The 15,407-nt window shown below is 39.3% G+C and overlaps 1 protein-coding gene across 5 annotated transcripts in view; it reads right to left on the reverse strand.

Annotated features, from left to right (window-relative positions):
• The window catches only part of pik3r3b (phosphoinositide-3-kinase, regulatory subunit 3b (gamma)), a 578,548-nt gene that overhangs the window by 25,829 nt on the left and 537,312 nt on the right, over positions 1-15,407 (reverse strand). Inside the window, exon 1 of one of the 5 annotated variants that reach the window (XM_060919997.1) lies at positions 4,611-5,109. The exons of the other annotated variants lie outside the window; for them this stretch is intronic. Coding sequence (XP_060775980.1) covers positions 4,611-4,722 — 112 coding nt within the window. The 5' untranslated portion in view covers positions 4,723-5,109. Of the gene's footprint in view, positions 1-4,610; positions 5,110-15,407 lie in introns of those variants that run through there. 5 annotated transcript variants of the gene reach the window in all.

A 15,407-nucleotide genomic window follows, 5' to 3' on the forward strand; every position in this document is an offset into this window, starting at 1 on the left:
GGAAAACACGAAAATAAGCATTTGAAAACAAAACAAAAATATTTCTCTCAAAGGCAGGATGGGAATCCTGGGCGAACCTGGACTACGCCGGAATCCACTGTACTGACGCACACGACCTAAAGTATTCAGATGATTGTTGAAAATCTTTTTTTTTAAATAAATAAAAATCACGACGTGATCTTGACTTCTGAGGTAATTTCACAGTAGAGGTGCGCAGCATGTCGCGACTGTATCATATCTTCCATTAAATGAAATGAAAACATATTGAAGAAAGCATGGCCAAAAACGAACTAGATCACAATCCTGTGGGGAGAGGGGAAAAAAAAAACAAAAACATCCAAAGAAAACTCTGGAAGCTCAGTTTATATTTCAAGATTCTGCAATGTCAAGAGCAAAAAGACAATCATTATTGCGATAATGCTGAATAAACCGTATATTGTTCAGCCTGATTTCACACAGCTTGTGCTTTGTTTGGGCAAATCATAACCCAAACCCTATGACCGCTGCTTGAATAAAATTACAGTTCCTGCTCGCTCAAGTCAAACACTGACTCTTTTCACGCTTTCTGCCTGCAAAGAGTCATCTGAGCCTTTATTACAGGAATCATCCCATCAAGAATTAACGGCCTGGATTAACGAGCCATTGTCCGCCGTGCCTCTGCCTTCTGAATGGGGTCCGGCCTCGAGTCTATGACATCATTGTGAATGGCTGTAAATCGCTGTCAAAGTCATGCTTAATATATTACACAGGCCTGGGACCTGCGTATAAAAAGAAAGAAAGAAAGACAGAGAAAGGGAGAGAGAACGGAACTGAAATGGGGCTTTACACAGCTAAGACTAAAGAAAAAAGGCTCAGGAACGTTCCAGACACGGATGTCAGAAGGTCCAGAAGACAGTAGAACAAGTGCACTGAACAAAAGCTGAGGCTCAAAACCAAGAAGTAAAAAATATGAAAATAGCTCTAGGTGAAGAAAGTCAAGCAGTCAGTCTAAACGAGTCAGAAACCTAATTGGAAGGATAATATTTAGTTTATGATTACTAATACTCACATTTTCACACAAGACAACAATATTGGGCCAAAGCTACACGTGATCATCAGTTTGTCTGTAGTTACTAGTCAGGTTTTAATTATTATTGTTATACGAATCACTTTGTAATTATATAATTTTGTCTGTAGTTATAGTAAGTCACTGGAGTCATTATATGAATCGTTTTGTCTATCGTCATTATTATATGATTGACTTTGTAAATATTATTTATACAACAGTTAGATCCCGTCCACTAATTTGATTGGTCAAGCAGCGTTCCAATAGAGCTGATATTTTGCGATAACAGCCCTGGGATATTTCTGCGCGCATCACTCCGCTTGGCACGCAGAACTCAACTTGCTAGCTCGAAACAGTTGCTAGATTAAATATATGTTAGTGATCTCATCAGTGAGCATGGCAAATATTTTTCGAGAATTTCAGGAATATAACTTTTGACTTCAAATATGAAGATTCAAAGATTCTTTATTGTCACTTCACTATATATCCAGGACATATAACACAATCGAAATGCCGTTTCTCTCTCACCTTATTTGTAAAAAAACAGATAATATGAAAGCTTGTCAGATGAAGACGAAAAGGAAGAAGGGATGCCAATTTTACCAGAAGCGCCTTTAATGAAACCGTAAAAAAAAAAAATCAACGGGAGCTACGGTAGCTATCCAGCTAGCCGCCATGCTATAAAGCGAGTGTGGCTTCTTCAGGGTCCGCATTCGCTCACGGAGCAAACGCGAACGGAACATTTGGCCATACTGTGTCCAAAGTGTCACTTACTCAATAGGAATTTCTTGTTTATAGAAATGTTTTATAAACGCAATCTCTCATACTTGAGGTTGTGCTGCTGTGCTGGATATCAGCACAGACGTGATTAACTACGGCACTCGGCCTACAGCGTCACGCCTACGACTGAATCCCAGCTGTACTGATATTCAGTACAACTGCACTCCCTCTCATGTGAAACTGCTGAAATTAATCACTTTGTCTGTAGATAAGAATCACTTTTTGTTAGCTGTAGAAATCACTCTGTAGTTATTATATGAAGCACTTTGTCTGAAGTTGTAATTATACAAATCGCTTTGTCTGTAGTTATTCCATGAATCACTTTGTAGTTACACAAATCATTGTCCGTAGTTGTTATATGAACTATATGAATCAATTTGTAGTTATTATAATACGAATCACTTTGTCTGTAGTTATTATAATATGAGTCACTTTGTAGTTGTGATTATACAAACCATTTTGTCTGTAATTATTACATGAATCGCATTTTTAACTATACAAATCACTCTCTGTAGTTATTATATGAATCACTTTGTCGGTAGTTGTAATTATACAAATCATTTTGTCTGTAGTTATTACATGAATCACTTTGTAGTTACACAAATCATTGTCTAGCTATTATATGAACTATATGAATCAATTTGTAGTTATTATGATGTGAATCACTTTGTCTGCAGTTTTAATATAAATCACTTTGTAGTTACACGAATCATTGTCCGTAGTTGTTATATGAACTATATGAATCAATTTGTAGTTATTATAATACGAATCACTTTGTCAGTAGTTGTAATTATACAAATCATTGTCTGTAGTTATTATAATATGAGTCACTTTGTAGTTGTGATTATACAAACCATTTTGTCTGTAGTTATTACATGAATCGCATTTTTAACTTTAAAAATCACTCTCCGTAGTTATTATATGAATCACTTTGTCGGTAGTTGTAATTATACAAATCATTCTGTCTGTAGTTATTACATGAATCACTTTGTAGTTACACAAATCATTGTCTAGCTATTATATGAACTATATGAATCACTTTGTCTGCAGTTTTAATATAAATCACTTTGTAGTTACACGAATCATTGTCCGTAGTTGTTATATGAACTATATGAATCAATTTGTAGTTATTATAATACGAATCACTTTGTCTGTAGTTGTAATTATACAAATCATTGTCTGTAGTTATTATATGAGTCACTTTGTAGTTGTGATTATACAAACCATTTTGTCTGTTATTACATGAATCACATTTTTAACTATACAAATCACTCTCCGTAGTTATTATATGAATCACTTTGTCTGTAGTTGTAATTATACAAATCATTTTGTCTGTAGTTATTACATGAATCACTTTGTAGTTACACAAATCATTGTCTAGCTATTATATGAACTATATGAATCAATTTGTAGTCATTATAATATGAATCACTTTGTCTGTAGTTTTAATATAAATCACTTTGTAGTTACACAAATCATTGTCCGTAGTTATTATACGAATATGAATCACTTATTATTATATGAATCACCTTGTGGCTATACGAATCACTGTATGTAATTATATGAATATGAATCACTTTATTCTTCTTTTTTTTCTTACATCTGAGTCCTGAGCCTGATGATGCCATCTAAAAAGATAAAAAAGCGGCTCTAGGAATTTATAGTAATATAAATTACATCGCAATCGCATTGTCATCTGACTACCATTAATAGCAATACAAATATAAATACATACATCTCCAATGACTTCAAGAAATATGCATTTATACAGTAGCAGTCTTGAATCTGTCCACATATTATTATTATTATTATTATAGTCAAACTCTGAGGCAAACGAAAACCTAAAAGTGCAACATAAACTAGATCGGAATCAAATTTTTCTCCATTTATCTGGACGCTCATTCACTGAAGCGCTGAATGAAATGGAGATTAGCTTACACGAAGTGGGGGGGGGACATTTGTGACGATACAAAAAATAAAAGTTTATTTGACTCAGTCATATTATATTATAACTCACTTTGTCTATCTGTAGTTATTATTAACCACTTTGTTTGTGGGCATGATTCCATTAATCGTTTAAACTGTGAAAATATAAAACACTCAGCTGATGCCCCATAATGTTAAAGTTAAAGACATGTCTTTCCAAGATTAATTGATCAGGATGAATAAGAGCTTAAACCTAGATAAGATAAGATAAGATATTAAAGCAGATGCACACTGGTGTCATTTCAAGGATTTTATGCAAACAGAGGTGGCTGGAGGACATTAACCCCCTCAGCTACACCTACTGTAGAGGTCTGGGTGAATTTCAATATTCAAAGACAAGGACATGTCTACTTCAGATATTCAAAAGGTGAACAGCAGCCCACACACACACACACACAGATGTCATTGGGTTACTGTGAGTGCTGCTTAAACCAGACAAAGATTAAAACCTGTGCAACAAACAAAAATGTTGCATGAATTAAAACGAGGTGCATGTGATGTGATGTGATGTGATGTGATGTGATGTGATGTGATGTGAGGAAGTGCAGAGTGCCAGTGATTTGTCTGAGGCTATGACCTGGTTAGAGAAGGAGTACAAAAGACTACTGAGAGAAAGTTGAATGAGAGGAGAAGACCCAAGAAACAAATCTAAGAGGTTTAAAGCCACGGTTTTCTTTTCATCCCAAGCTGCACTGACTCTCAGAACTGCTGCATTAATATGATGTGGAGCTGAAAACACTTTGTTTGAAATGATCAGTGCTTTCTTTAGCCCAATCTCAGTAGTGTGAGGGCGCTTTACCTGGAGGTTGGTCCATCTCAATGTAAAAGATCAACTCTGTGTTATATGGCATCATCAAATCATCCCTCGGCTCGGCGTCGTCTTTCTCCGTATTCCACACTGTATTGTACATTGTCTCTCTCCTTCTCTCTCTCTCCTTCTCTCTCTTTCTCCAGTGATGAATGACACTCGTCAAATCATTAAAAACATAAAACACACACACACACACACGGATATCCGAAATGCTTCTCTTTGACTTAGCTAACCTAATGCTAGCTAGCTAACCTTAGACTTGATTTGATTTGACGCACGAGCTCTATTTTTTTTTTTTTTTTAAATCCAAATCTGAATGCCCGCTTCAGACTACAATATCTTGCTGTAATTAAAAGCCAGGACTGTTTTTTTTCCTTTCTATCAATATAACGTTACTTCCTGAAATTTCAACATACTACAAAAAGTAGATACCAGCTCTACAGTCCACTGAACTCAGTGCCATCAAGTCTAAACGGTTAATTCTTTCATTTCAACTGCTCTCTCACAGCAACCCTTTCACTTCATGCGGAACCTACCATTCTTCAGGGACACAACAGGGGGGTTGATACAATGTCAGAAAGTCGGACATTACGACTACGCTACTCCACACTAAAATCCTAATCAAACTTATAGATCATGTGTGTTTCCTGGTACAATAATTCATAATATATTCATTCTCTTGGTTTTTTTGGCCAATTTTTGTTTGCGATACTTCAATTACAAGTGACATCATATTTTAACACCCCTCACTCCTAGATTTGATGGTGCCGTCCCAGCTCGAGCGACGTGCCATGCTCAGGCGCTGCTCAATGCGCAGACTCCAAACTCGGGCAGCCAATCAGAACGCTGTTCTTTTCTCTGGGTCTTTCGCCAAATAGGAATTTGCATATATATATTTTTTTCAGAGCAGCGTGTTTTTCAAGAGCCAATGAGCATGCGAGAAAAGCTGAACTTAAAACTCTGATTGGTTCAACCGTTACCAAGAGGAAGAGCGTAGGGGAAAGGGGGAGAACATGGGCACAGAGAAAGAAAAAAAATGTAATTGAGGACTTGGAATCTTCAACATAGATAGATAGATAGATAGATAGATTTTGGTTAAATGATGTATTTCTATGTTCTAAATATGTGTAATACAATACAGTTAGCTCTAAATGAGCAGGCTTTAATGTAGTACAGTCCAAGTTTATCCAGTCAAATCCCATCAACTTTATCCAGCAGCATGACTATTACTCATTTGTGTCTTTTTTCTTTATAGTCACTTTTTTATTAGATTTAGTAATATTAGATAGTATTAGATTAAAAATGACATGTACGTCTGTTTATCGTGAAAAGTATTTCCGTCCACAGTTTTACTCGAAAACGTAACAAAATAGCTGCTCCAAAAACTGGTAAAAGTGAAAATAAAAGTTCAAATTTACATTGCAAATATGACTACCACTATAAACTTTCCTTCTTTTTTCTTAAATGTTTTATATGTACGTAATGAATTGCAGAGGAAGCCTAATGATTAGAGAAGCAGTTTTGGGACCAAAAGGTCGCCGGTTCGATTCCCTGGACCAGCAGGAGCAAGGCACTTAACCCCTAAGGGTTGTTTTACAATCAGGGTACAAAGTTTGTGTCACAGGGGTCCAAAATTCAAATTGATTCAAACTGGTTCTTGTACCGGGGGCGGCACGGTGGTGTAGTGGTTAGCGCTGTCGCCTCACAGCAAGAAGGTCCGGGTTCGAGCCCCGTGGCCGGCGAGGGCCTTTCTGTGCGGAGTTTGCATGTTCTCCCCGTGTCCGCGTGGGTTTCCTCCGGGTGCTCCGGTTTCCCCCACAGTCCAAAGACATGCAGGTTAGGTTAACTGGTGACTCTAAATTGACCGTAGGTGTGAATGTGAGTGTGAATGGTTGTCTGTGTCTATGTGTCAGCCCTGTGATGACCTGGCGACTTGTCCAGGGTGTACCCTGCCTTTCGCCCGTAGTCAGCTGGGATAGGCTCCAGCTTGCCTGCGACCCTGTAGAACAGGATAAAGCGGCTAGAGATAATGAAAATGAGATGGTTCTTGTACCAATTTTTAAGTGAAGGACAAGTTAAAGAACAGATTTCAGGTAATTTTTTGACGTGTGTGTATGGTAGTTTTGTGTAATCTGCTATAAGATGGGAGAAACAAATGAAGTGATTCTCGGAGAGGACTTTTTTTTTTTGACAATTCAGAATCCACTACTTCCATAGTGCTTTTAAATATAAGGCTGCAAGCTTTGTGTTAGTTGTCTCTAATATTTATGTCCCAATATCTTGACCACATTTTAGGATGAAAATAATCATTTTAGATATGTTATTTTATATTGAAAAATTAGCTGTCTCGGAGAGGACATTTTTTTGACACAATTACATACTAATTTGATCAAAATAGTCTGAAAACTTACTGGCATTCAACATTAAAACTTAACTATGTTTCCAATGATATGGAACCAAATATTTGTTTTATGGTATAAAGAATGATTTAAGTGCATCCCTTTTGGAGCTACCTGTGGACAAAAAAGCACTTTTTCTAAATGACACGAGTAATTTTGCTAAATATGACCTATATTGCCATACATTCACCAAAAATAACGTTATCACCAATTTTTTTTTTTGCATGGTAAATAGAGCTATTACAGGGCTACAATAAACAACCAAGTTTATTTAGTCAAGCCTTTTGATATTGAAGATAAGTGTTAAATGTGATTTTTAGCTTGCGTACCCTGATTGTAAAACAACCCCTAACTGCTCCCCAGGCTGCTCTGGGTATGCTGTACATCGCTCTGGATAAGAGCGTCTGCTAAATGTAATGGGGGCAGCCATGACCTGAAGGTTAGAGAAGCAGTCTTGGGCCTGGTTCGATTCCCAGGACCAGCAGGAAAAATGTGAGGGGAGTTGAGTGAATGAACAGCACTTTCCTCTCCCTCTGTATCATGGCTGAAGTGCCCTTGACTTGAGCAAGGCACCTAACCCCCAACTGCTCCCTGGGCGCTGTAGCATAGCTGCCCACTGCTCTGGATATGTGTGCGCGCATGTGCGTATTCACTGCTTCAGATGGGTTAAATGCAGAGGAGGAATTTCACTTTGCTTGAGTACATGTGACAAATAAAAAGGCTTCTTCTTCTTAATGCATTTGGCCCATGTAAATAGGACTGATTCAAGGAAAGTAATAAAATAAAGGTCACAATGGAAAAACGCTATCAGTGATATTTAATAAAGTCTGATAGAAAGTCTCGTTAACAGCTTTTTTGAAAGCAAACGTTGAGACTCGACATTGATCTGGATGTCTTGTCCTCCTTTTTTATTCGCATCTGTCAAATCTGTGAATCTTCACGGATAAGGATGTCCATCTACCCTATCCTGCAGAGACCTCAACATAACATCATGAGCATCTATTTAATTCAACACTCAGAGGACCAGCCAGATGGCTTCTGCCTGCCATAGGCATTTCTTATCAAGTGTGTCAAACTTGCTTAATTGTCACTAAATGTGGCTCAGTCCTGTGTTGACAGATGGATCTGAAGCCATGACTAAGCAGTGACTCCCAGTGAAAACCTCTTATGTCTAAAATATATTCACAAACTGCATTTAAAAATAATCCGGGCATACACTTACTGGCTTAATAACCATCAAATTAAGACTCAAGAAAACAAGTATCAACAAGAACAGCACCATATAAATCATGACATAAAAATTTTCCTTAATAAGGAGGGTGGGGGAGAGCGTTCTGTTTAAATTACACGTCTCTTGAGGTTTAACCATATGTTAATTCCCTTTACTTACACTGAAGTCACACATGCGATGTGAGTGAGGTGGCCATAAAAACCAGTCACAGATGCATATGAAGCTGTGAGCATTCAGAGCATGTTATCAATGGACAGTAGACTGATTAAGCAAGATTTAAAAAAATAATAATAATAAAAAAAAATCTTGTAGATAATAAAATACTCAAATACAGTATGTTCTTATAAAACGAGGTGAAGAAAATGTATTCATTGATTGATTGATTGATTGATGATTACTTTATTCTGAACAATAAAGAAGATATAAAAAAATTAAATAAAAAATGCAATAATCAAAACATCGTCATAAACAAACAGAATAGCGTAGCCACAAGGCAGTAACATAATAATGTTCAGAAAGGATTAGGAAGAAGTAATAACTTATCCAATCCTAACCCTCTATACCACCGCTAATCAAACGTCACGTTCCGACATAATAAACTATATATACAAAAGAAAACAAAAGCAACAAACAACAAGAAAACATACCAAGACATACCGACATGGTATAATATCGACCAAATCAAATCATATAAACAAATACTTCTCATCTCATCTCATTATCTCTAGCTGCTTTATCCTGTTCTACAGGGTCGCAGGCAAGCTGGAGCCTATCCCAGCTGACTACGGGTGAAAGGCGGGGTACACCCTGGACAAGTCGCCAGGTCATCACAGGGCTGACACATAGACACAGACAACCATTCACACTCACATTCACACCTACGGTCAATTTAGAGTCAGCAGTTAACCTAACCTGCATGTCTTTGGACTGTGGGGGAAACCGGAGCACCCGGAGGAAACCCACGCGGACACAGGGAGAACATGCAAACTCCACACAGAAAGGCCCTCGCCGGCCACGGGGCTCGAACCCGGACCTTCTTGCTGTGAGGCGACAGCGCTAACCACTACACCACCGTTGCCGCCCATACAAATACTTATGCATATATACACACATACAATACATCTATACAGTACATACATATACATATGGTGAGGTTCTATGTAAGGAGAAGTGTATTTAGCCTCAGACATCAGCACAGAGTACTGCATTTTTTGTTGAAGAAAAAAAAAGAATGGCTGGCGAGGTGATGGCTGATGACAAAATGACTGTTTTTAGCTGCTATAACATAAGCAATATCAGGAACAAACTTGTTTTGCAGATGGTTTACAACAGTACTGCAGAATAAGAGGAATAAAACATTTGTGATATGCTGTTTTTGTAAAATAATCAACTCCGAGTGGCAACATTCAGGCCGCATCACACACACCCCATCACTGATTCATATCCTGTATACCCTGTTGTGTTGGATTCCTGACATATATACCGATCAGCCATAAATAAACACAGAGACACCTTTCTGTTTTAGCCAGCATTAACTTTTTGAACAGTTTGTGCTACAGTAGCTCTTATGTTGGACTGGATCATATGGACGAGCCTTCATGCCCCATGCGAATCAATGACCCTTCAACACCCATGACCCTGTTGCCGGTTCACCGGTTGTCCATCCTTGGACCACTTTTGATAAGTACTAACTAACCACTCCATACTAGGAACACCCTACAAGATGTGCCATTTTGGAGATGCCCATACCCAGTCATCTAGCCATCACAGTTTGGCCCTTGTCAAAGTCACTCAGATCCTTACGCTTGCCCATTTTTCCTGCTTCCAACACACCAATTTCAAGAACTGACTGTTCTCTTGCTGTCTAACATATCCCACCCCTTGACAGGTGCCATTGTAATGAGATAATCAATGTAATGCACTTTACCTGTCAGTGTTTTTGTTGTAATTTTATGGCTGATTGGTGTATAAGGTATCAATTACATACTGTACATTCTGCAAACTTAAAATGTTAGCAGCGAAGTATCAAGTTCAACAACACCAAATCAAATTTTCTGCCATATTAGCCTCCATAATGCATCCTTACGCAACAATCCCAAGAGATGTTTAAAATAATGTTGTGTTTTCAGTATTGCATGATTTTTGCATAGTGTTTAGGTCAGAGAATTCTGTCGTCACATGAATAATGAGCTTAAGGACAATCACATGATAGCTGTATCGAAACGTCAACACAAACTAATGCTAATGTAAACACGGCATCCACTCTTTGGCTCTCTTATACAAGTTGTTTCCACACCTCAGCCTAAACCTGCCACCCTAACTGATGGGAAGAAAATGTGCTTGACCAAGTTGTTATACAGTGGTTTGCAAAAGTATTCACCCCCTTTGTTTGTGTCCTGTTTTATCGCATTACAAGCTGGATTTTTAAAATGGATTTTGGGGGGGGGTTAGCACCATTTGATTTACACAACATGCCTACAGCTTTAAAGGTGAAAATTGTTGTTTTAATGTGACACAAACGATAATTAAGATGAAAAAAACAGAAATCTGGAGTGTGCATAGGTATTAAGCCCCCCAAGTCAATACTTTGTAGAGCCACCTTTTGCTGCAATGACAGCTGCAAGTCTCTTGGAGTATGTCTCTATTAGCTTAGCACATTTAGCCACTGGGATTTTTGCCCATTCCTCAAGGCAAAACTGCTCAAACTCCTTCAAGTTAGATGGGTTGTGTTGGTGTACAGCAATCTTCAAGTTGTGCCACAGATTCTCAATTGGATTGAGGTCTGGGCTTTGATTAGGCCATTCCAAGACATTTAAATGTTTCCCTTTAAACCACTCCAGTGTAGATTTAGCAGTATGTTTAGGGTCATTGTCCTGCTGGAACATGAACCTTCATCCCAGTCTCAAACCTCTGGCTGACTCAAACAGGTTTTCCTCCAGAATTGCCCTGTATTTAGTACCATCCATCTTTCCTTCAGTCCTGGCCAGCTTTCCTATCCCTGCAGATGAAAAACATCCCCACAGCATGATGCTGCTACCACCATGCTTCACTGTAGGAATGGTGTTCTCAGGGTGTTGGGTTTGTGCCACACATTGCGTTTCCCATGATGGCCAAAAAGATCAATTCTAGTCTCGTTTGACCAGAGAATCTGCTTCCATGTGTTTGGGGAGTCTGCTATATGCTGTTGGGCAAATTCCAAACATGTTTTCTTAAGCAATGACTTTTTCCTGGCCACTCTTCCATAAAGACCCACTCTGTGGAGTGTACGGCTTAAAGTGGTCCTATGGATAGATACTCCCATCTCCGCTGTGGATCTTTGCAGCTCCTTCAGTTTATCTTTGGTGTCTTTGTTGCATCTATGATTAATGCCGTCCTTGCTCGGTCTGAGAGTTTTGGTGGGCGGCCTTCTCTTGTCAGGTTTGTATTGGTGCCATATTCTTTCCATTTTGCTATAATGGATTTAATGTTGCTCCGTGGGATATTCAAAGTCTGGGATATTTTTTATAACCCAACCCTGATCTATACTTCTCCACAACTTTGTCTCTGACCTGTTTGGAGGCTCCTTGGTTTTCATGTTGCTTGCTTAGTAGTGTTGCAGAGTCAGGGTCCTTCCAGAACAGGCTGATTTATACAGACATCATGTGACAGATCATGTGACACTTTGATTGCACACAGGTGGATCTTAATCAACTAATTATGTGACTTATGAAGTGAATTGGTTGGACCAGCTCTTATTTAGGGGTTTCATACGAAAGGGGGTAAATACCTATGCACACTCCAGATTTCTGTTTTTTTTTTCCATCTTAATTATTGTTTGTGTCACAATAAAAGAATAATGTTCACCTTTAAAGTGGTAGGCATGTTGTGTAAATCAAAATGGTGCTAACCCCCCAAAAATCCATTTTAATTCCAGCTTGTAATGCAATAAAACAGGACAAACACCAAGGGAGATGAATATTTTTGCAAGACACTGTATATACCGACTTGTTTCAAACAGGTTGTAGTTTTATCTCCAAATCCAAACTCCTGCCTTGAATTTTTATCATGTCATCTGAGTTAGTTGCGGTTCTCTGTATTGTTGCTCAGTGTAGTTGCAGTTCTCATATCATAACTCTGGAGGAGTACTGCTGAGAACTGCTTGCATGTTAAATTTTATGAGCTGAATTTTCTCATTCCACTCTGCCTGTGTGCATGTAGATTTTTGACTTTGAGCCAAAGGGCAGGCGTGACTAACAGAGAGATTCTAATCAGCCTGACCACACTGTGCAAGTGTGTGCATAAAATAAAAATAAAGCCTTACCTGATGAAAAGATTTGATTATAGAGATTATACAGTAGCCTCAGACACTGCCATATTTTTTTTTCCCGTGACCTTCGTCATAAGTGTACAGTTCGAGTGTGTATGTGAACAGACTGTCCTATGGCAAAAGTCGAGTATTAAAGGGGAACAGAGGGCAATATATAGAGTAAATATAACAATAAAACACACATTAACGAACCTTATTCAAGACTTACAAAAGTTTTTTGTTCTAAGGTTGGAAAGTTATAGTGTTTTGAAAGTAGCTCGAGCAAACTATTTCCGCAGTTTGAACAGCCCGCCATGATATTAATTTTATCCAATCAGAATGCACGTTCATTTTCTCTGCGTAACACTCATGACGTATGTATGTGCCCAGTTGTGTTGGCTCGTTGAGGTTGGGAATAGCACGTGTGAAATACCTGTTTCTGCCTCTTGCGACGATTTCGCAAGTCCACGGGTGGCGCCTATCTCATTGCAGCAAATTAATTCTGCTGGACTCGTGAGCAACTCCACGTTACATTTTCCGCACGAGCACCACGCCGTGTCACCTGCACGCAGACGCTCTGCCCCACGCTCGCCATGCCCATGGTCAGCATCAGTCTCGTCCTCGCCGTCATCCGAGCTTTCTTCTCTTATTTCATCACCGGAGTCGAGAGTACCTCTCCTAGGTTCAAACTGGTACCCTTCTAAGCCATAGCCTGCTTGCAGTGTGTCTTGCGGGATCTCTTCGTACGATTCGACAGAGCTGTCGCTTTCACTTGATGCGCCCGACGCCATGATTACACGCTTCTCTCCTCTATTTCGGAGAGTTCCGCTAGTGCAGTGGGTAGCGCTGACGTCACAGTCTTTTAAAAATGGCGACTCTTGTGCGGTTTAGCGTATAAAGTATTATATTTACAATTACCAAGATATTTCGTTGTTTTCTAGTATATAAATTTGATAGAATACTTAAGAATACGTTACTTTGTCACATCAGCAACTGTATATATTATATTTGGTACCCCTTTAAAGATACACACCATTGTGGCTGTTGTGTAAGCACTGCTCTCTCTGATGCATAATTCATAAAGTTTCTGAAAACTAAAAGAAAGCAACACTATCGCTCTCCAGCTGAAATGGCTAAGGGAAATTGGTCCCATGCTGTTATAAATTACATGGTGAGAGAGAGATCGCCTTTTCACTTTTTAGCTGAGCTCATCAGATCCAGGCTGCTCCCTTCGTCACTGTCTCTCTCACTCTATCTCTCTCTTTCTTTGTTTGGTAACACGGTATAAGAAACTGCCCGTCTAAGCTGTACACCATCTTCCTCCAAGTTCCTGGGAGCAAAGGACTATATTTGAAGAGCTATAGACTAGCCTGAAAGTTAGAGCCTCCATTTGGTAACACACAAGAACAGGACAGCCTGCCTTAGTAACCCCAAACTTCGGCTTCATTTTTTTTCCACTTCTGTTTTTGCTGTTGCAAATTTTTATTCTGTTGAAGAAACATGAAAAGCATGCGTTACATGAACATAAAGATAACAGCCACCATGGCTTCCCAGATAGAATACAGTGTAGTTTGCTTTTGCACAGACTCTTCCATTAGAGGTGAGACACTAAATAATGGGTTCACATGACAAGCCTGGAACCCATCTGCCTGAAAGCACATTACAGACCAATCAGGCATTACAAATTCACACACACACACACACACAAAAAAAAATCTTTATTATCAGATACACTTTCGTGCGGGCCTTGATATCAGCCAGTATTTTTCCACTGAGGTACACTAATGGGCTCTTATGGCTGCACTCCCCAGGAGGAGTCATGTGTCTCGGATAATGTACGCTCCGATTCGCGTTAAACGATTAAGCGTACTGGCTGGAAGTTTCACTTTGCTTTTCTCCTCCCCGCAAATTTCCGTACATTTGTCTGGATGCAACCATGCACCGAGAATTAAAATATGCGGGAAAAGGCATGACTAGGCAGAGCACACATGCTACAGGGAGGCCTTAAAACTGACACTAATGTGTTAATGACTGTGCCAAAGTGAGAGGTGGAGATATGACCCCCCCTTCCTTTGAGAGCTTATCAGTCTCTCCTCCCATCCTCCAAACCTAGTGATGTCATCCTGCAATGTGAGCGTCCCTGTTGGACTGATGCAATACTCCGGTGACACAGTGCAATAAGCTGGTGGCACCCACCTACCCGCTTCTCTCTCTCGCTCTCGCAAATCATCATCATCTTTGTGTGCTCTAATGCTATGTTTTAGATTGTAATTTTTTTCACCCCTTTCCTGTCTACTTATTTTGGCCTGTCTCGCTCCCCATCACTTTTCCTCTCATTCTCTCTCCCCCTTTCCTTCTCTGTGGTTGTCATGGTACCGGCCACCATGGCTCAGCATTCTGCAGATAAAGGCCGGACTCTAACTCTTTAACCCTTTCCTACCTCTAGGTTGAATGACTCGGAGAGATGCCGTATCAGCCAGCCGGATCCACACACCCTTCTCACATTTACAGCCTAGAGTGCTGATTAAGCAGCTATTGATGCTACAAGTGCCGTATCAGCCATAAGATATGATAAAAGCCTGCAAAACAAACAGTAACATCAGAGGCTTGGTATGTGGATTGAAGTTATTCCAACCCCATGTACAGAAGCAGCCAGGGGGAAAGCGCAATGCTCTAGGGTCAGTTTGATGATAAATAGCTGAACAGTGCTTTAAACCGAAGCCAAGGGTGTCACATGAGGGAGTGTGAATCCTGATTATGCTCATGATAGACAGTCAATGAGTTATTAATGAAGTTCATAGTACATGAAAAATGGTTGGAGGTTTCTTCATTTCTTGGCATAAAGTGAAACAGAGATCTGATTATTATGA

Source organism: Neoarius graeffei, chromosome 4 (assembly GCF_027579695.1).
Source record: "Neoarius graeffei isolate fNeoGra1 chromosome 4, fNeoGra1.pri, whole genome shotgun sequence".
Lineage (NCBI taxonomy): Eukaryota > Metazoa > Chordata > Actinopteri > Siluriformes > Ariidae > Neoarius > Neoarius graeffei.